We start from the raw sequence: 22,801 nt of genomic DNA, 5'->3' as shown, positions 1-22,801 counted from the left end.
AAACTGATTTTTGGTGAGGATGATCTCTAGACCATATAAATTATCCTCACTAAAAATTTGGTCATTCCAAAAATTTTAATCCATATAAAACAAAACAAAAAATGGCTATAGTGTGGGTTGCCCTTATTAATTCATAGGGTGCTTTTATAATTACACATCCTTCATTTCCATCGAAAATTATTCATAAAAAATTAAGTTCTTTTTAAAGTTGATTTCAAATTTTGGTGACTTGTATGACATTATTATTTTTAATTTGAAATTTGTGGGCTTTATAAATAAAAATTATTATTTATAAATTGAAGATTTGAGTATTATTTATTATTTAAAAATAAATTGTATTTTAATTTTATAAGAAATAATATATTTTATTGTGTTTGATAATAAATAAGCATTTAAAACATGCAAATAATGTATAATATGATTGTAAGGGTAACAAAGACAATTTATCAGTTTCAGCAATGTGTAACAAACATGATTCAGCATCTAAACAAACAACTTTTTTAGCACTTAAATTCAGCGCTTATAAGTTTCAGCGCTTAATGCTATTCAGCACTTATTTTTTTCAGTTTAACAAACAGCACCTAACTCTATCTTAAATAATTCTAATTAAACACTAACTCTATCTAAAAAGTTCTTTAAAAAAATCTATAAATAGGGGTCTCTACAACCTATTTTCGTATCCAAGAGAAAATCCTTAAAAAAATAGGTTAAGGAGCCTCCCCAACTTTCCCAAAATCCTAATTTTGAAGCCCTAACACCTTACCTATCATCCAACCCTCAATTTTTACTCAAAAAACACCCAAAAACTCTTCCAAAACACCCAAAAATTCATTAAAAAATTCAAAAAACTCACATATCTAAAAAAAAGATACCTCAACTTAGAGATCCGAAGCAGATCCGGTGACAGGTGAATAGCAAGGAAATACATACGATGATAATATTCATTAGTGCTGAGGGGATCGTTGTAATCCGCAAGGTTATTTTTTTTATTTTTTTATTCGTTATTTAGGTCTTTTAGCAATGTAGTATTATTTAGGAAAAGTAGAGACTGGCGTTTGCCGGGCGGGGTTGGTGCCTAACACCTTCCAACCCCGTAATGTGATCCCCGGACCCGTATTTCTTTCGTAGATTAGTGTTATTTGCCTTTTAGAGTCAATGTTTGATTCCTAGACCGTAATAACTAGGTGGCGACTCCCAAACCTCAAAAATCAAAAGCGGATCCGCGCATTCCGCGAATTGAAGGCGCTTTCACCAGCAACACTCACGATTAAAAAAAAAATCCTTTTTTTTTAAGAAAACAAATTACTAAAATAAAACTAAAACACTCCTATAAAAAAATTATTTCCACACCACTTGTTTGCAATCAAGTCAAGTTGTGTGCTATAGGTAAAAATTGGTGTGCCCATATAATTTCAGAAAGAGAGAAACATAATAATCACTATTAATTTTGTAGTCACAAGGGTCCTCAATGTTGCCTAAGGGTAGTGTTCAACTCGATGAACATGTTCAAATCAGTGAACTCATCTTCATTAAGATCGGATCTTTTAAAACATATGTTCTAGATCTCCGATCTGAATATTTAAATCTGAATCTGAAGAAAAATAACGAGATGGGGTTTCTGTTTCAACTTTGAAGGATTCTTATAATCGATCTTTCCACCAAAATCTTGATGATGGTGAAAGAAAATTCTTCTCAACAACTATTGCAATTTAACAAGCTTACCAAAAGGTCACCAAAGAATCCCCGAATACATTCTATGTGAGAAATGGAGAAAGTTAAAATCAATCTAAAATTTCATCTTCGTCTAAAATGATAGTTACAAAACCCACAATGTCCATGGATGAACTCACAAGGGCATAATCGATTTGAAGCCCCATCTTTGGATGAAAATGACGTCAATGATTCCCTTGGCTGCAACAACAGTAATAGAAACCTCTTCTTTTCTTTTTAAATCAATTCAAAGAAAAGAAAAAAAATGAATTTCAGTTTGGCGTTCCTATAACAGCAACATAGCAAGGGAACCCGCTTTTTTTTTTGTTTTAAATCAATTCAAGGAAAAAATAAAAACAAATTTCAATTTGGAATGGAACAAGTAGAGAAAAGATAGCCTTTATTTTCTATCAAATCGATCTAAGATTTCCATCTAAGTTTAGATACGAGGGACGATGCAGGAGATGAGAGATGGAAAGGTTCTTGAATTACCCTTTAATGGCGGATCTTTGCAGGACTAAGAGAGAAAGTGGGAGAGAGAAACACGTCTCTTTTTCTGTTTTTCGTCATCTTCTTTCTCATTGGAGAAGAAGATAGAAATAGGAAAAAACGTTTTTGTTATTAGCACCCCACGCAAAAAAAATATTTTTTTTATGATTTTTTTTTTGCGATTTTTTTTCTTGGAGTTCTCTTCTCATCACAAACAACATTAAAAAAAAGTAATTTTTTTATTTCTTAGTACATCACTCAAAAATAATTTATTTTCACAACTTATATCACCCATGCATATTAACATGTTAAAAAAAAAGATTTTTATCCAAAAAAAAATTTCTTTTAAAAAAGTCTATGGCTCCTCATTCTTACCACCATCATTCCATTATTATTTCAATGAACTTTGAAATCTTGAATTATTTGAGATCCTCAAAAGTGACCCTTGATTGGATCATAGAGTAAACAAACAAACTAGAATACTCAAAAATCAAACAAATGATCTATAATCAAGCCAAATTAACTAAACAAATAAATCAAAATAAAAATAAAAATAAAAACTAGGTCGATTTGGCTATGTTCCCATACTTGGGGCTTTTCAAGTTTGGATCCTCAATAATCCGTAGTGGAGTCGCCACTGAAAGCGCCCTCGATCCGCGGGGTGTGCGGATCTGCTTTTGATTTTTGAGGTTTATGAGTCGTCACCTAGTTATTATAGTCTAGAAACTGAGTATTGACTCTAAATAGATAAAAATCTGGGGATTATGTTACGGGGTTTGAAGATGTTAGGCACCAACACCGCCCGACAAACGCCAGTCTCTACTATTCTCCAAAAAAGATTACATTGCTAAAAGATCTAAAATAAATAAATAAAAAATAAAAATAAAAGGTATACTTAGATGATCGCAACGATTTGTTCCCTCAAAGCTGGCGGTGAGACTCCTCGTATGAGATTCCTTGCTTTATTTTCGTCATTGGATCTGCTTCTGATCTCCAAGTTGAGGTATTTAGATCTGAGTATTTTATGTATTTTTTGAAGGATTTCTAGATGTTTATGAAAGATTTCTAGATATTTTTTGAGTAAAAAATGGAGTTTGGATGATAGGTAAGGAGTTAGGATTTCAAAATTAGGGTTTGGGGAAGACTAAGGGGACTTTTTGACCTACTTTTTCTAGAATTTATTTTAACTTACGAGATTGGGTTGTGGATGCTCCTATTTATAGATTTTTGGAAGAATTAGGGTTTGACTAGGTTTCTTTTAGATAATATAAAGTTATTTAATTAGAGTTTTGACTTAAGTCTTATTTGATTGACTAGGTTTCTTTATATTAGGGTTTTAATTAGGGTTTTGACTCAAGTCTTATTTGATTGACTAGGTTTCTTTTAAATTAGGTTTTTAATTCTTACGTACAATGAAAGAATATATTTTTTATTTTTGGAGAACCCCCCTTAATTATATTTTAATCCTTTAGACCCCCAGATGGAGGGGTCTTTTAATAAATATTAGGGGGCTCCACTTAAATAAGTGGGCAACCACCAACAATTTTGCCTGAGGGCTTGATTGATTAATTTTCTTGGTTTAGATTTTTAAATTAATTTTATTAAGGTTTCACTTTACGTTAATTAATATTTTATTTATTAATTTTAAAATTTAAAATTGTTAAATTAAAAAATTATCGTTTTGCCCCTTGTAAAATCCCAAGTTTTTAATTCGAATCTCGAGAAAAAATAAATAATGAAAATTTGAGAAAATCTTAAAAATGGGACTCAGGATAAAACCTTAGGATGTTTTTGATCATTTTTAATAGAATATGACCTAACCATTGGATTCAAAATAATCGAAAAACATACTTTAGCCTGTAAGTACGCTCAAATACGAGTCCAAGTAGAAAAGTTGCAAAATCCTCGATTATTGAATCGGACCAAGCTAAAATAGTGACTTTTTGCTAGAAAAAATTATTAAGATTTGATCATACCATTGGATTCGTAACGAAAAATTATTGAATATAGACTATTTATTTATCATTTTTGGAGCACAAAAAGTTGAATTATCGTCAAAAACGAAAATGACGTTAATTTTAAGGGTCACCTCAGGCTAAAAATGTAAATTTATTTTAGAGACAAAATTTGTAGAAATTGATCATACCATTAAATTCAAAACGAAAAATTAGATAAAATAGAGTATTCATTTATTAGTTTTAGAGTCCGAATGGTCAAGTTATCGTCGATCAAAACAATATGCAAAATATCGATTTCGTCCCAAAGTTATATAAATAAATTTTTTTAATTTTTTTAATTTTTTTATCATTGTCTTCCCCAACCCATCTTTAAAAAATCAGCCCATGGTTTTTTTTTTTTTTTAATTATTTTTTTCTTAACGTTCCAACTCAAATTCGTCGCGAACTGCTCGTCGTCGACGACCGACGTAGAAGGGAGAAACGTCCACAGCCTCGTTCTCTATAAAATCAACCAAACCTTTTTTCGTTTCACTTTCTTTTTCACCCCGTATCGTAAAAAATCAGTCGTATTTATATACGGGAATTTCAAAACTTTGACCTCGGATTTCATCTGTTTCGGGATTAAACCGTCATCCGCTGCAGAAGGGAGAAAAGACGATGGCGTCGAAATCTTTGAAACCACTGGGTCAAACTTAAAAATCAGTCACCTCGAAGTCTTGTCCATCTCGATTATCACGCTGATCACCTTGATTTTCGTGCACGTACTTCGATCCTTTCGCACAGAGATAGTAAGGAAAATTGTGAAAATTGCATTTATGATTTTATTAAAATTTTGTGGTGAGTTTCCAAAAATATAGAATTCAATTGGTTATTTCAAATTCATGTTAGAACTTGCATATTTGATATGTTTAATTATATTTTATGACAAATTATACGTGCGTAGGATATTTTAACGGGTTATTTCCTTCAGTTGGGTCCTATGCACCGCTCGGACCTCGTTTTGATTTAAGTTTTGTACTTTTTCAATGTTATTGATAAAAATAAATTTCATAATTGAAAAAATGATTTAATATTCAATTAACTCATATTGAGTTGATGAATATCAAAAAGTGGATATTTTGTTTGAGAGATTGAAAACTGTAAAATTCGAAAAAAGGAAAAAATGGTATGAAAATGATAAAATGTCATAATCACACCCGAGGGGTGATGTCTGTATTTTACATTGTTGTGTTGTATGTAGGTTGGTGAACAGGTATCCAGGGAAAATATTACTGGTTGCATATTTATTTACTTTCTGCTAGCGAGAGGCGCTGTTTACTTTTTCGTTATGTTATTTATTTTAGGCCGGGTGGCTACAGTTGCATGGTAGGAAACTGGATATTCATTCTCAACCTTGTATTGTTAATTTCTCTTTTGTTTTTAAATGAAAATAATATATATAGCTACTTTGTGAGCTGTTAAAGAGTTTGAATGCCTGAAGGGATAGTACGTCATATCATCCGGAGTGGTGTACTATCTTGGCATATACGGTAGGGACCACCAAGCTCATACGTGGTATGAGACGCGTATGAGAGTGGAGTCACAACTGGAATCCGGGTTATTCCTCTCTATCTTTATCAGTAAACTTGTAATGTAAAGGTGGTCGTATACGAATGGTTTGTATATTTGGGAATCACATGCAAGCCTAGTAGGCATAGACGAAGATGATTAGTCAGTGATTACTAACAATCTATAGTAGTCGAACATTTTGACACATCGAAAAAAGACCCATTACTTACGGTCACGTCAAACGGCCAGCCTAAGCCGGATAAATGAGTCCCGCAAGTGTGGTAAACAGCAACCAGCCACAAAATCATGAACTACTACTTTATTATGAAACATCATGTTCTGACTAGAAGCGATCTAGTTGTGAATCCCAACTCTCTAATTCCATTACTCCACCATTGTGTATTATGTATTTGTTGTCTTATTTTGATATATAAAATGAAATGCAGGTTTAATGTTTCCATTTGATCAATTAGATTTGTATAAAAAGATAATGTTATAGTGAGTACTATTAATCGATGTAATGTGAGTTTTAAAATATTTAGTTGCTCATCTCTGACTATATGTACCAGTTAATCATAGTTTCTTCTGTAAAATTTTGCATATTTTAAAATGATTCAATATGTTTATTCATTCATATTAGGAGAGGTTATTGGTAGAAATTGTTTGTTTCCTTACTGGGTTACCATTGTTACTCACCATTTCCTTCTCCAATTTTTTAGTTTCAGATTCAAAACTTGACGAGGTAAGTATAGAACACAAGTGAGGACTATCTAGTAGGTCAGATAGACGACTAGAGTCCGTTACCTGGTGAGTATTGGGGCTATACCCCTAGTGGTATCAGTTCATCCAAATAGTCTTATGGATTTTTTCTTGAGTGTTAAGACTTCTATTAGAGTGATGAATGTTTGTATAATCATGTATTCTACTTATCCTTCCATACTCTGATCTATCGTATATTATTAGATGTATATAGGCTTCCGCTTGTATTATATTTTGTATGTATATATGTAGGATAATATATGTCGTTTATTAAGTGCAGGTTGAATGCTTTGGAATGCTAACATAAACAGAGGAGACCATGCCGAAATTTCGAGGCGCCACCAAGTGCCTCGAGATCTGTCATGGGTTTTGTGTTAGTGTTTGGCGGGGCGCTACACCCCTGAAGAGAACTTTTGAGTTTCAAGTCATTTTTCGATATTCCAGGATGTTTTGGAATCGATTTTTCGTAAGGAATGCCATGGGATTATCGGTTTGTGTCACTTATGAAAATTTTTGTATGAAATGATTGTGAACCCTTATGAGGGGTATTTTTGTAATTTTGTCGAATTTGATGAAATTATTTATTTGATTTCAATTTGTTGTTTTATGTATTCAAAAGGATGTAGGCTCTAAGGATGTTTTGATGTTATGGGTTTTCCTAAGCGTAAAAGTTTCTAGTTACTAACAGAATTTTAAAACATAATGGTCATTCTGACAATATTACCCTTTTGTAATTCTAATAAATTGTTAATCGAAAAAATGTGGGTAGCAACATAATTATGACTTGGACAAAACAAAACAACGATTCAGTTCATTGATAAGATAAATTAATAAATAGCTACAACAATATTACAATAAGAAAGCAACAATGCATAACAAAATCAAACAACAAGTAGCACCATATAAATTCAAGATGTCTTAGTGTCAAATGTGTTTCCCATCAAAACACCCAAGCATCAATTGAAATTAAGCTAAAACAATAAAGCTTTTCATTTTTTATGATGGAAAATAAATTGGATGTGGATTAGTAGTAGAAATTGACATATAAAGCGAAGACCAAGGCATTACCAGAGGAAGACATATAAAATATATATATTTAACAATATATCTAAATGGCAATTTGCATGAAAAAAATTCAAAATAACAAACACAAAAACTACCCTAATAATCTCAATCGTTTTTTCTTGAAACACCCAAATAAACAATACCTAAACCCCATACTAACTCAAAAAATCCTAGAGATTTTTACATTACAAGAATATGATCGAAATTATATATATGAAACATATGATGTTAGAAGAAAAAGAGATGTCCATTAATGGATGAAAATGGTCGATCAAAGATAGAGAAAGATCTTACTGTGTTAGTTCCAGAGTGAAAAATATAAGGTGTTTGAACACGAAACAAGAGAAAGGGAAAAGACCTTGACATCACAGTTGTAGAGGAATGAGAGGTAGAAGAGAAAGGGGAGATAGAAAAGTTACAAATAAGGGTTTTAGGGTTCGTATAAAGAATGGATAAGTGATAGAAATTAGGTTTTGAAGAGGTTATTTTATGAATAAAAAAAATCAGATTTCAGAAGTTTCATCCGACATCCCTCCATCGCTGATTCAAAACTTTTGAATTTTGGTTTTGAAATCTAAAATCTGAACCAAAACAAACGGAAATAAAACTTCTAAAATCTGAATTTTAAAGGTGGACCACCTCCATTCAAACTTCAGAAGTGTTGCCAAACACACACTAACTTTAATAGATGTTTACATATTTTGTCATATTTACTTTAACTATTTGGGAATCTAATCCCGTAAAACTGTAACAACATATTATCTTCTATATATAATCATCCATGTTTCAAGAATAAAAAATTTACCTTGCAATATGCATTTAATCCGATATGTATTGCGTTCCTCTTCCTCATCATCATCATCATCTTGATTCGAGGTTTGATAAGCTTGATTGACGATTTACTACAATAAGAACACATAAATTAAAATTTTCAATTAAAAAAGAAAAAAAAGACATGAGATCTGAAGAAGCCATTTTGATTTTGCTGTTCAAATTACTTATAATAATAAAATAATATAAAAAATTCTATCAAAACTTACCAATTCGAGGAAAATCCTCGCCCTAACAATGAATCCAACATCTTCGTTCTCTTCTCTTGGATCGAATACGAGGATTGTTCAACGATTTATAACCTCAATCCCTTCTCTTCCAAGAGACTTACAATCCCTTCTTTTGCCCGACTTCTAAGTGACCTAGAATTCCTTATCTTCCCAACCTACCTAAGCGGTGGATAAAACGAGGGTGGTGGCATTATACGCGTTTAGGCTGCAGTAAAATTTGGAATGCCAAAACTGCCCTCATTTCTATAATTAATTGGGTATTTTTAGTAACACCCCCTGTGAAATGCAAGATGGGCTCTAACCTGGACTTTCGTTGATCCAGTCAAACTATTACCAACGTTTGTTCAATTGATGATCTAATTTTTTAATACCCAAACTACTATAGCATTTAAATTACTAAAATGTCATTGTTTTAATTGAAATAATAAAAAATCTATATAATCTCAACCATTAGATCAAAATATTTTACACCATTGGATTAAAAGAAAAATCTTAATTTCATCTTCTTATAGGTGTAAAATCAATTTCGTGAAACAATTCAAATATTTAGTAGTAATAATGACAAAGAGTACTTTAACGAAGTTTTGGAGAACTTTTTCTTAGAAATAGGGATTATTCATCAAAGTTTTTGCAATGATAATCCTAACAAAACAGAGTTGCTGAAAGGAAAGAACAAATACCTATTAGAAGTAGCTCGAGCATTGCTTTTTACGACTAAAGTACCTAAATATCTTTGGGGCGAGGCTATTCTCACTGCAACCTATCTCATAAACCGAATGCCTAGTAAGATAAGTTTTATCTTAATAATAAGCTCTCATCAAATTTGTCTCTAAAGATATTTCGGTGCACTGTTTTTGTTCGTGTTCATGATCATAATTGAGGAAAACTTGAACACCGAATTCGAAAATGTGTTTTTGTTGGATATGCCTTTAATAAAAAGAGATGCAAATGTTTTGACCCGGTTACTAAAAAATTGTTTGTCACCATGAATGTGACTTTTTTTTAACGAAATTCATTTTTTAATACTCATCCTCAGGGGGTGGGGGGAAGGGAGAAAAAATGAAGATTCGGATGTATATTTCCAACAAAATTGTTTATCACCATGGATGTAACTTTTTTTTTAACAAAATTCATTTTTTAATATGCATCCTCAGGGGGGGGGGGAGAAAAAATGAAGATTCGGATGTATATTTCCAACTCGAAGATGTATCGATTAATTATTCCCTTGCACCCATAACCAAAGTTGACCAGTCTCTTGCACCCTTAGCCGAAGTTGAGAACCCAAACATTATTGTATCAGATTTTTGTGAATTAGGTTCTTTAAATAATGAAAATACAGGCCCATATTTGATGCTATCACATTAAAGTCATGAAGCCAATGAATCAAATATGGAGAAAACAAACGTATTTAATGACTTGTGTTATATAAGTGTATAGTTAGCTATTTTAGGAAATTTTGTAACAGCCTGTATTCCAATGATGCCCTATTAATCTTTTAAGTTAAGCTTGGGTTCTTATACGAATGCTCTGTTTGGAAAAACTGTATGTAAAGTTGTTGATGCTGAATTAAGTTGTTGCGGCTGAGAGAAAGTTACTGTTGCTGAAGCAACTTGTTGAATTGAGTATATTGTTTGGTAACATGTTGTCTAATTGTGTTGTTAAGATGTTGAACTGTTTAGTAACCCGCTGTTAAGAAATTGCAGGATGAAATTAAAAATAATATTAAAAAAAGAGATTATTTATCTGATATTAATACTAATATGTTAACAATAAGTATAAATATTGATAATTCTGTTACTGTGTCTGGGCCCACTTGGTGAACATGGAGATTGTATCTGCTCAATTAGCCTCTTTTGTATAATTGGTTTCTTTTTTCTAACAAACTTCTCAAATAATTTTTTATTTTTATTTTTGAATAGGTATAAGGTTAATGGTTAGCAAATGAAGTTGAGTTCAAGGGATTTGAACCTAGGACATGGCAACAATAATCCACACGTCTTACCATTTTGTTGAATTGGCACTTCAAATCAAATAATATTTTATTCCAAGAAAGAGACATACTTTGCTAGATATCTTTAGATAAAGATTCATGATATGTTCAATCCATATCTATTGAATTTCAACTCATCAAAATTTGACCCATAAATCAGAAGTTAATGTTAGAGTGTAGAATTCAATAGCAACCCATTCTCCATTGACAAAATGAACTTTGAGAAAATACCCATTTCTTAAATTCATGTAACTGAATCCGGGTTATGGTAAAAACTGTTACCTAAACTAAATTTGGTATTAAAGATATTGTATCAGTTTTCTGGCCATATTGTAGTACAAACTAAGTAATAACTACTAATTGAAAGAAATAGTTTTTATTACTTAATTCAATATTTAGCCTAAAAAGAAATTTCGGTGAAAAGTAACAATTCACCTGTTTGAACAAAAATCCACTTGATATGGGTTGCATCCCCTTTCGCCTCCACCATCTCAACCCATTTCCTAGTTATTTAAACGCACAGGTTATGGGCATCTCAGTTGATATCGAGAGGGATTGAGAGAGAGAAGCGTGGGCAATTCTCAGTCATCTTCAGTTGATCCACGTTTTGCTTCTGCGAGCAGGTAACCAACTATTCTCTCTTTCTCTCTCTCTCTCTCTTAGTTTATTTTATTTTCAGAGATTTTACCCAAAAGGGGCTTGAAGATCTAAACTGTATTTTCCTCGCTCTCTCTCACTCTCTCTCTCGCTAATCAATTGCAGAGCAATTCACAATAAATCTCTCTGGTCGTTTTTCAGATTAGATTCTTCACCCCCTCACTAACCCCCATAAGTCAAATTTTGATTCAATTTATGTTTGTGCGCGAAGGCTTTTCCAAACGGAGTAGAAGTACTGTAGCAGCAGAGCTCAGCAGAGGCTGAGTAGCCTTTTAATACTCTCTCTCTCTCTGGGAAGAAGAGATGAAGAAGGAAACCTTATCTCCTTCATCCTCTTCGTCAAGTTCGAGCCCTCCATCAGAGGATGCTTGGATTGAAGCTCACCACGACGTACTTCCTCAATGGAAATCCTTAGCTGATTCTTCTCAGGTTACTCACCTAATTTCCCCTAAATTTCGATTTTTTAATTTTTATTTATTTTTGAATTATGTGTTACAGGGTTTTTTGTTGTTGTTTTTAGGTTTTTTTTCATTGTTCCCTTTGTTGCGTTTCTTTCCTTCTTTGAATCCCATAAAAAAGCTTTTTTATTTTGTATTACTTTTTGTTGGGGTAAAAGCTCTGCAATCAAGCTCCTCTATAGTTTAGATTAGATTTCGTGATTTCTACTCCAAAAAATATATAATTTTTTCCCGAAGGAACTAATATGTTAATTTAACTTTTTTTTGGGCAGCCACCAATCCCTATTTCAATATCTAGGGTTAATCAGTTCGACGCAGCGAGATTGGACGTCGAAATGTCAGGCATGTTGAAAGAACAATTGGTCAAGGTCTTCACTTTGGTGAAGGTATGTTTTCTGATTTATTTATTGTGTTTTTCGGAGGCCTTGATTGGTTAATTGCTTAGTAATAGCTGAGGTGGCATTTACTTGTGTTTTTGTCTCCTTTGTTGGGATTAGCCAGGATTCCTATTTCAATACGAACCAGAGCTCGATGCTTTTCTCGAGTTCCTCATCTGGCGGTTCTCGGTATGGGTCGGTAAGCCCACACCGGGAAATGCACTCATGAATCTAAGGTACAGAGATGAGTGCGCTACATCCATGAGAGGAAAAGATGGTAAGAAGGTCTGAAACTTGTTTATTGCTGCTCAATTGGTGACATCTAATTCTCGGAATTTTATATGATGACTATATTTTATGGTTTATAAGCTATAACTATTGTAAATAACTCTCTGAAAAACCAAATTATCGTCACCATGATTCGGGGTTGGCTAAACGAATCCTATTTCTCCATTCAATTCCATTCAGAACCATGTCTTCCTTTATTAAAGCTGTGTTCATATCTGCTTTCACAATCCCAATCTTCATCTCGATCTTTTAGAATCTTGAACTTGCATATTCCTTCTAATTGGGGCTGTAATCGGCCTTCGTTGAACATACTCAAACCATCTCAATTGACTTTCTCTTAGTTTATCACTTATAAGTATGAATTTCTATGCTTAAATTAAACTTTTTTTTTCCCCATAAGATAAGAGAAAAAAGAAATCTTCAAAGTAAGTGTTAGTTATGAGAGCTATTATTCTACCAAATTTAGAGACTCAAATATTTTTGATAGAAGAAGTTACTATATTGATATATAATATACTAATGAATGTATGAATTTTTGACTCATGTAATTACATTAAAAGAACGATAACATCTTTACCTTACGTTCTATGTAACTAGATATAAACATCTGTCAGTTGTACAATACCAACACATTCGTACAATAGTACCTATGCTTTTAAAGGCATGCCAGGTTTATGCATCAAGGCATCCCTCAGAGTGAGACTCATTAAAACACCTTGAGGCTCAAGGATGTAAGTAAAAACAACAGAGGATTGTGCCTCGGACCAAGAGACACCCAAAAAGCAAATGCTTCATGTGAATTTTTAATTTTATTAAGTTTTATATAAATTTATTTTTTTAATTTTCTCTCTCTCTCTCTCTTCTTCTATTTTATAATAAATGCCACGTAAGTTGTTGAATTTATTTGATTCATAAATAATTTTTTGCAGCATTTAGTATTATGTATAGTTATTGAAAAACTAATATTTAGTTTTATTTTGATGTAAAATAGTTATTTACTGCAGAGATTTTCAATTACTTAACTATAAATATTTTTTTCCCGTTAAAACATAAAGTAGTAATATGAATTATTATTATTATTATTATTATCATCATCATTATTATTGATGTACGAGATTAAAGCTTGGAAGTCAATTATCTAAATTTAGAACTTGAAATTTGAAAATATGCGGTGGCTACCCTATTTTATTTATATTATATTATTTCAAAATATCATGCATGTGGGGCTTGTGCCTCATGTCTTGAGGCACTCACATCTCACTTTACACTTCAGTGTTTGAAAACATTGGCTTGTACCGTGCATTGAGATATCCACAATGATGTCATAGCCCTAGTGTTATGGTAATCCAGTACCACCTTAATGCCAACTATTGGATATGACAATATTGGTGTTATACACTTGTTCATGATGTCATTATTCTCATATCCAACAAATGGCGTTCAAGTGGTATTATATTAGTATAAGTTCATAACAATATGCCTGTAAAAAAAAGTCAATAACAACATGGCCATGGCATAACACCATGGGAGAATATTTTTTTAGAGTCGTGCTGGAGTGACTTAAAGCTGGAACCTCATATCTCACTTCTTGATGTGAAAGTGGATAGGAACCATAGATGCTTTTTCACGTGTATCTCGATGAAAATCATCTATAATCCTATACACTTTCACGTCAAGAAGTGCGATATGAGGTTCCAGCCTGAGGTCACTTCAGCATTATTCTTTTTTAAATTCTTTGCTTCTGTGCGCGCAGGCGTGCGTGTGCGCATGTGCATGTGTTACTATCTAATTTGAAAAGACTTGTATAATGTGGTATACAATTTTAATAAAATCTTATGAACAATATATAAATTGTAGAAGGTGACGCATACATCATGTGAGACACCACAAATATATCCCAATGCAGGAAGTCCCCCTTGTCCAAATGGAATTATTGGCTGGGATTTGACAGGTGATCATATGGAAGAATGACATGCAAGTTTCCTTATTTGTGTCTTAGATTTTGAGAGACGAGTAGTATCCGCATTTCCCATAGTAGTGTCTGTATCACTATCCACATTTAGGTATCATAGGCCCCATTTTAAAATTTATGGTTATAGCTTAACTTCTTCCATTGGCATTTGCATTCGCATTTCATGTGTTGCTTCCCATATTCATATCCATATTATTTGTTTATGGTGTTAGTACTTATCCAAATTTTTTTATAGCGTTCTGTATTCACTATCTTTGCAGAAATATACAAAAAGCACCTCATATTTTTTGAGTATTGTCTATGTTTATTCTAACCTATTCCTTGTATGCACTTCATTAGTTTGGCTATTTATATATTTCAAAGTTTGAATAGGATGAATATATCTTTTACTGTTATATTTGTTTGGTATCTTCTATTAGTAAGAACTGGATTGGAAGGCCCTGGGCTTACTGCTCCTCAGAAGATTTGGTACTGTCTTGCCACTGTTGGTGGTCAGTATATATGGGCTCGTTTACAATCATTCTCCGCTTTCCGTAGATGGGGTGACTCAGAGCAGGTATACTCTTTCTTCCTCCAAGTAGTCAACTATGGAATTTTGGGAAGAGGTACTGATTTCTCTAGACATATTCTCCAGAGGACATTGGCACATCGAGCATGGGGTTTGATACAACGTGTAGAGGGCTTTTATAAAGCTGCCTCCTTTAGCAACCTGCTGATATTTCTTTACACTGGAAGGCATGTTTCCGAGTATCAAATTCTTCTCCTTACATGTTGATTGATTTCAATGATGCTCATACCTTATCTGCATTCACATTATGAACTTTGCAACACTGTGTAACAAATACATGAACACGTTCCATTGTCAGATAGGGGTGAGGTATGTCAGACATACTGACGCCCACAAACCTGATATGCTGACATGTTCGTTCGAATTATTCCATATGTTGAGAAATATATTTTGGTAGAACTTTACTTAGTGTTTTTTTTTTGATGGGTAAGCTGGACTTGAACCCACAACCTCGAACTTGTTTTAAAGTGTCAAACCAACTGAGCTATGGGTCTAAGCCCAGAACTTTACTTGGTGGTTATTTGGCCAGCCAACTTCAGTTGTTTTTAGTTTATTTATTTTTATGGGTAAGCTGGAATTGAACACACTACCTCAAAGTAGTTTTGCAATGCGTCAAACCAACTGAGCTATGGGTCTAAGCTCAACTTCAGTTGATTTTAAGTATATGATGAAATAGAAAGTTTTTATGTCTAAATGTATATATATGTATGTATAATATTGGAATAAATTTAAGGTTTCTTTTGTAAATTGTGTTGAACATGCGTGCAGCATAGCTGACATGTTATGTTGCATTTACCATCCTGAGTAGGAACATATTGTTAGGCATAATAAGGTTTTGTTTGTGACTCCAAAAAGATGGATAAGGATCCAGGCAAATTCCTATTCCTTCCTTTTATATAGGGACTCCTTGCCAACCATTGGCTGCCATTTGTCAATCAAGATGGGAGTGGAATTTTATTCATAAATGGAGCTGTCTGTCAATAGGTTACATCTGGCATCTCTTCATTGGCCCTGCTGACCTTTCGATAGTCGCTTTGACTTATGACTACATGTTGCTCATTCATTGAGCGTATTATAACGGTTTTCCATTGTTCCTATACACGTCGGTGTTTATCTTTATAACCGTCTCAACCATGTCGTTGTTAGTCTGGTTAAGGCACAACCAACATTTCACCTTTTTGTTGCCTTCATGGGTAGCATTTGGCATCCCTTCATTTGATGCCACTCTAATGACTGCGTGCCAAGTGGTGTCTAGTCAGCCCTTTAACCGGTTGACCATGGCGTCTTCATTGCGGTGCCACGTGGTATCATTGAATAGTCAACATTCATTCCTTGCGCCAAGTGGTTTCTAGTCAGCCCTTTGACCAGTTGACCATGATGTCTTGGTTGTGGTGCGTTATGCTATCGTTGAATAGTCAACATTCTGATATCAGCCCCATACAGGTTTATAAGAAGAAAATAAGCAGTTGTTACTAATGGACACATGGTTCCAGGGAGATATATATATTAATTTTTCTTTTATTTTATATTTTGATGCATGATTTTATTTTTTAATGTTTTTTATAAGGTGTTCGTCCTTGCTCCCACTGTATCATATGAGGTATTTCTTGATGTACATACCAATACATTGTGAATGGATATAAACAGTTTCGGTCTTAAACACATTTATAGTGTGAAGAGAACTTGCCTGGTTTACTAAAATTACCTTTCAACATTTTGTTCATGATTTCTTCCTTCTGCTTGCCTTTATGATTGCAGGTACAGGACTCTTATTGAGAGAGCTCTCAGAGCAAGGCTTGTATATGAGAGCCCTAACATGAACCGAGCTGTCAACTTTGAGTACATGAACCGCCAATTGGTGTGGAATGAATTCTCGGTAAATTGTTCTTCCCTCAAATATTAGATTGATCTCAGTTAGCAAAGATACATTCTCAAAAATAAATAAATAGTTCTAAAATAGGATGGTAAAAGTTCTGATTTGATCCTCCCCATGCCATTTAGTAAAAGTGCAAGTTTTGGAACTTAATTGTTGCATCGTTACGCAGGAGATGTTGCTGTTGCTTCTTCCACTTCTCAACTCATCATCAATCAGAAAGTTTCTTCTTCCATTCTCGAAGGATAAATCTTCAGGTTCTGCTGGGGACGAAACTGCTTGCCCCATTTGTGAGGCAAATCCAACTATTCCATTCATTGCTCTCCCTTGTCAGCACAGGTATGCACAATAGCCTACCCTTGTTTCAATTGAAATTTTCTGAATTGTTTATTGATAGTTTCATTAGAAAATGACTGGTAAATGCTATTGTGAATGTGCCGGTGTTGCTCGAACAAAATCCATCCAAACAAGTCCCAACTCCTGTTGTTCCTTATTGAAAGTTCATGATGGGTGCCAATAATTGAGCACAAGATTGACCCTAAATTTTATAGAAGACCTGGCCAGCACTTCTCTGTGTAATCAGTGGCTATCGAAACTGTAAAGACTTCATCTGCCAGAAACTCATTTTCTCAGACCCAAAGATTTGGGCTAACAAGAAGAAAGTGATGTACAGGTTATAATTATATTTTCTTGGTTCTACTTTTATTTTTATTTTTGATAATAATCAAAAGAAATTTATTGAAGAGAGGACAAGAAGTCCTCAAGGAAAGATACAAATAGCAAAGGCCCAAAGGCAAGAGGTTTTTTGTTAAGTCCCTCTATAATTGCTTGCTTCCATTGTGTGAAGTCTCTTTCTCACCTTCCATCGTTTGGTCCGCTCTTATACTACCCAAGGTTTCCTTTTTATGGCTCGTCTCTTTGGGTAGAGTTCTAACTTTGGACAATTTAATCTCTCGGGGGTGGATCACCTCAAACTTTTGTTACCTTTGCTTGAAGGATGAGGAGTCCGCCAACCACATTCTTATTTATTGTTCTTTCTCGCGTGGTATTTGAATGTTCTTTTTATTTCGTTTTCAGGTGGTTTGGATTTTCCTTCTTTCTCTTTTTGCACTTTTGGAGGCTTGGAGCTTCAATATCTTCTCTTCTAGAAAGAGGTATCTTTGAACTATCATTCTTTCAGTCATTATGTGGGGTCTCTGGAAAGAATGTAACAACAGAGTGTTCCAGAGTAAGGAGAACTCATCTCATATGGTGATTTTGAAGATATTGGGGTTATTTGGTCGAAGCTGAGTAAAGACTTCGAGGGCGTGCACTTCCAAGATTTTGTTTTCAATTGGGAAACCATTTGTGACTCGTAGCCCCCCTTTGGGCATGCAACTTTCTTTTATTTTGTTTTTGGCCTTTTTTCTTTCTTTGTTTTTGACCTGTTTTTGTTTTTTTGTATTGCTGTTTGGGGGTTATCTCAGCCACCTGTTCTCCTTTCTTTTCAATGTAAAATTTTATATTTATCAAAAAAAAAAAAAAAAAAAGGAAAAAAAAACGCCACACTCAAGATTGGTCACCCTTTACACACTAGATCCCACCTAAATAAGAAATCTTCAAACGAGAACCACCTGAACTCACGAAATTGCTTACACCAGTAGAACAAAAGACCCACAATAGAAAAGATGATTCCTTGCATAGAATGCTCTTTTCCCTGGAAGGTTTGTCAGTTCCTTTCTTTCCATGGTCCCAATAGATGGCTGGGGGAATAAACTTCCAATAGATTCTTCCCCTACCAAAAAAATCAGCGGATCTCCAATACTCAAGCAAGCAATGGACCGAGCAAGGAGCACACCAAGAGACCTTAAACAAAGAAAGAAAGTATGACCACACCTGATGAGCCACCCCACACTGAATGAGGAGGTGGTTAACTGAATCCCCATTAGATTTACTCAGGAAACAAAATCAACAAGAACCACACCATTGCTCTAAGATGATCATGAGTGAGTAACTTATTGAAGGCTGCAAGCCACAAGAAGGAGAGTTTTGAGGGAAGCTCCGATGACCAAACTGAAGAGACGGGAAAGGGACGGTCCACAATAACATCAAGAAGAGAATAACAAGATTTCACACTGAAACACCCATTTGATGTACGCACCTAGGTCCAGGTATCCTCCTACTGGGTAGAAGAGGCTAGCGATTAGTGAGGGTAGAAGGCTAATAAGGGACGTCACCATGGCATCCTCCAACTTGGTTATACTCTTTTTTTCATAGCCACTTATTACAGCAGAAGGTAGTGTGCATATAGACATTTGTAGCCATTTGAATGTGCCTATTGATCTATAGGTCCGCCTATGCTTCCCAACTCCCATCTGTTTTAACATGGTATGGCCTTAATAAGTCACTAATACACTCAAGAGATGTAAATGCACTAGGTAATCTAATGGCTTGTAACGGCACATGGGGCACTAAATTAAGAGAAATGATAGGGGGATAAAGCTTTTCCATGTATGGATCCATGTAGCTTGGGTAATGCAAGTTACCTTTTATTCTCTGATTTTAGACGTCATTCCATTTTGTTTGAAATGCACGTCTGTCTGCACACATTCTGTGAAAAGAGTTACTGAACATTTGTTTAATTTCCCATTTTACACAGATACTGTTACTACTGCCTCAGGACAAGATGTGCTGCTGTTTCATCATTCCGGTGCTCCCGATGCAATGAACCGGTTATTGCCATGCAACGGTATAGTGGCCCAATCAACAGCAAAACTCCCCAAAATTGAAAATTTTTTTTTCTTTTGGTCCGATGGAATAAGAAAAAGGATATGGTTCAGGATTCCTTTGAGAGACATTTCCCAATTAGAGCAATGGATCACCAATTGGTAACATTCAGTAGCTCTGACCATGTGGCTATTCTTTTTTGTTACTCAAAGCTCCCCTCTATCCTCAGCCAAAATCGTCCTCTCCCTTAATGAAGGGAAAATGGTGTTGGTACTCCTTGTTATAGATCTTCAGAGGCTGACAACATGCAATGTCAGCATTCCAATTAGCTCTTTAACATGTATTTTTAGGTCAATTTTTATGAGAAATAGGAATGACTCGGGCACAACATATGAGACCCAAGTTGATCATATCTCCTGTTTCTTCGACACAATAGTGGTTTGTAACAATAAGCCCAGTAGATCCTCTGCTCGGAACTTGGTCCCAAATATTTGTCTCCGGACCCCAAAATAAAAAAGCCATATTTAGGAATATATACATTTATCAGTGTATTCTTTGAAGTATTATTGGCTATGCTTCAAGGTTTTTCCTCTTTGCATTGGTGTGCCCTTTTTTCTTTCCGCCTTTTGAATTAATCTTCTATTTTTGGCCGTGTTGATCGATATGGCTATCCGTCTCTGGCACTGATTTGTAACCATTGCTTTTTAGTACCAGCATGCATGCATGCATCATCATCATGATGTTAGTGTCAAGTTAAAAAAGTATCGTAGGGCTGGATTTGAAGTTGATATGTTTAGCACCCGTTATTTAATCGTTGTGACCCAACTAAAATATTGAGTGGGCCATTGTTGGGCTGCCTTTTTCTTTACCTATTTCAACTTCTACTCTCTTGTTACAAAAAAGAAATACCGTTCTCTTCTCTACAAATAAATTTTTTTATAATTTCTTTAAATGAAATAAGTTAAAAATATTTCAGTTATTCTGTAAAAGATAATGTTTTGAATTTACACATGATTAATAATGTGTAGCACGGGCAAGATGATTCAATGTTAGGGTGTCATGAAAGAAGTTGTTCAAGTGAGTTTGTGGATATGGTTGTCCGTTAGGGTATGTTTTGATTGCACAGGGAAAATAGGGTGGAAAACATTTTTCATGGAAAATGGCATTTTTCATGTGTTTGATTGTATTTTTACATGAAAAATAAATTTTCACCACCTTTCAAAAATCTCACAAATCTTGGATTTCATTTTCCCACCTTTACCTATGGTGGGAAAATGAAATCCTCTTTATTTTCATCTCCAAATCAAAATCCTAACTTGATCTCTTCTTTCTTATTACCACACCACCACCACTACCATAGTCACGGTCACATTCACCCACTCCGTCACTAGCCACCTCTCTCTCTCATCCTCTTCTGCTTTCTCATGGTTTTGTTCAAATGAAATCAAACAATAAAATTTAATTTTTCAACCCTACTCATTTTCTACCATGGAAATTGTGTAATTCAAGGAATTTTTTTTTTTTTTTAAGGTTACTGTGAAGTTGGATTTTAATGTGAAATCCATGGAAAGTCACTTTCCAAACAATCAAACATGCCCTTAGTTCATTAATCTTAGGTGTAAATGAGTGAGTTATGTTATCCTTACTTTTAGTTACTGCATTAATTTTTTTTTTTTCCAGTGTAAAATTTAAAGAGATGAATTGATTTTCTCAAGCTTTTCTCATTTAAATTTTCTTTTTATACTTTTGTTCTTTTTCATTGTTCGTAGCTTATTCTTAATTAGTCCTGCTGTTTTTTTCTTCCTATCTTCTTTCTTCTTTTCTTCTAATTATCAAAATCAAAATTTTGACATCGTTACTTGGATTATTGGTAGAATTAAAAGTACCAGCCATTTGTGTAAAATTTTTAGATTCTCTCTAAAATTTGAACAGCTTGGTGGCTGTGTAGTAAGAATGTTGACTCCCCTCCAACCATGGTATCCAGACCTCGTAGAGTACCCGACTGACTAATACATGCAATCAGTCCTCTCTCCCATACACATACCCGGTAAATTCTGATATACAACCCTGAGGGTGGCCTCTTAAGGGGAAATTTGAACTCAAGACCTTTGTTGGCAAGGCGTGGTGGGTCCTGATTTGTTTTGTTGACCAAAAACATAAGACGGATTTTGATCTCGACATAAGGACATGGGTTCCTCCTGTATTGTCTCTAGAAAGTCGAACCATCCTCGAAACATTCCATTTTCTTAAATTTGAAGGAAGGAAGGTAGCCCATTTTTGGGTCAAAGAAAACTTGACACAATACAATTTTCTTATGTTATGGGCTGTTGTTGAGCCCAGTTACAAAAGTCTTAAGCAGTTGCAAAAGTCCCATCGCACTCAATCAATTTAAATTTGATTAACTAGGAAAGTGATGAATTCAGGTCAACTTATCAGCCTCGAATATTCTCGATGAAAGAAAAATAATTCCAAGTGGAAAATATAGATTTATAGATACCATCGGTAAGCGGGAAATGGGTTGTGATATTGTGTCCTCAACGTATTTTTGAACCATTTGCTTGAGAATTGTAGTAGGGCTAGATTAAGGGAATTTACTATAACAGCAATGAATTTTTCCGAATCAGCAATATTTTTTTTTTTTCTTAAAAAAATAAAATGTCATCTTCATGAAGTTGTTGAGTGTGTTAGGAAGGACGGACCACTTTCCCGAAAGAAAAAAAGACGGGGCCCACATCACGTCCTTTATAAATACATTCTGAAACAATATTAATAAGTACTTTAGAGTACCAGATGGAAAATAATAGAAACGATCCATTAGACCTTTCTAGGGAACTCAAAGAAATTATATGTAAGGATGTCAATGGGCATGTGTATGTAAGAATGTAGTTTGTTTCCTTCTATTTGAAGGTCTACCTAACCCCCTCTTAACCTCCAAAAAAACAAGAATAAAAAAGGAAAGTAATAGAAACTAGGGTCCACCATCGCCCACACTGCCGCAGAACAGTGAAACCTTATTACCTTAGGCCCCGTTTGATTCAGCTGCCTGAATCTGCTGTCAGTTTCTGCTGTCAGAATTTGCTGTCAGAATCTGCTGTCAGAAGCTGAAGTACTGAAAAGCTTGTTTGATAGAGCTTTGTAAAAGAGCTGTGCTGTTGACCAGAATCTGATAATTACTGTTTAATACAGCTTCTAGAATCTGCTGTATTAAGATAAAATGACCAAAATACCCTTAAGGTTGATAGTACACATAAAATACATCAAAAATTACGAGAATACCCTTATAAATATGATAAAATTATATAAAAAATTAAAAAAATAATTA

At 34.2% G+C, this 22,801-nt stretch overlaps 1 protein-coding gene across 1 annotated transcript; it reads left to right on the top strand.

The window, feature by feature from the left end:
* The first annotated feature begins 11,052 nt into the window (after positions 1 to 11,052).
* On the top strand, positions 11,053 to 20,077 carry TED3 (Pex2/Pex12 N-terminal domain-containing protein / zinc finger (C3HC4-type RING finger) family protein). Its single transcript, XM_086439915.1, has 9 exons — positions 11,053 to 11,203; positions 11,449 to 11,666; positions 11,968 to 12,081; positions 12,193 to 12,349; positions 14,752 to 14,888; positions 14,967 to 15,067; positions 16,659 to 16,776; positions 16,946 to 17,112; positions 19,412 to 20,077. The coding sequence occupies exons 2-9, from the start codon at positions 11,541 to 11,543 to the stop codon at positions 19,539 to 19,541; spliced, it is 1,050 nt and encodes a 349-aa protein (XP_086296041.1). The 5' UTR covers positions 11,053 to 11,203; positions 11,449 to 11,540; the 3' UTR covers positions 19,542 to 20,077.
* Positions 20,078 to 22,801: the final 2,724 nt, after the last annotated feature.

This window comes from Akebia trifoliata, chromosome 1 (assembly GCF_017979445.1).
Source record: "Akebia trifoliata isolate Shusen 1 chromosome 1, ASM1797944v1, whole genome shotgun sequence".
Classification (NCBI taxonomy): Eukaryota; Viridiplantae; Streptophyta; class Magnoliopsida; order Ranunculales; family Lardizabalaceae; genus Akebia; species Akebia trifoliata.
The sequence above is the reverse complement of the archived record's forward strand: the minus strand, read 5'-3'. Positions and strand labels throughout refer to the sequence as shown.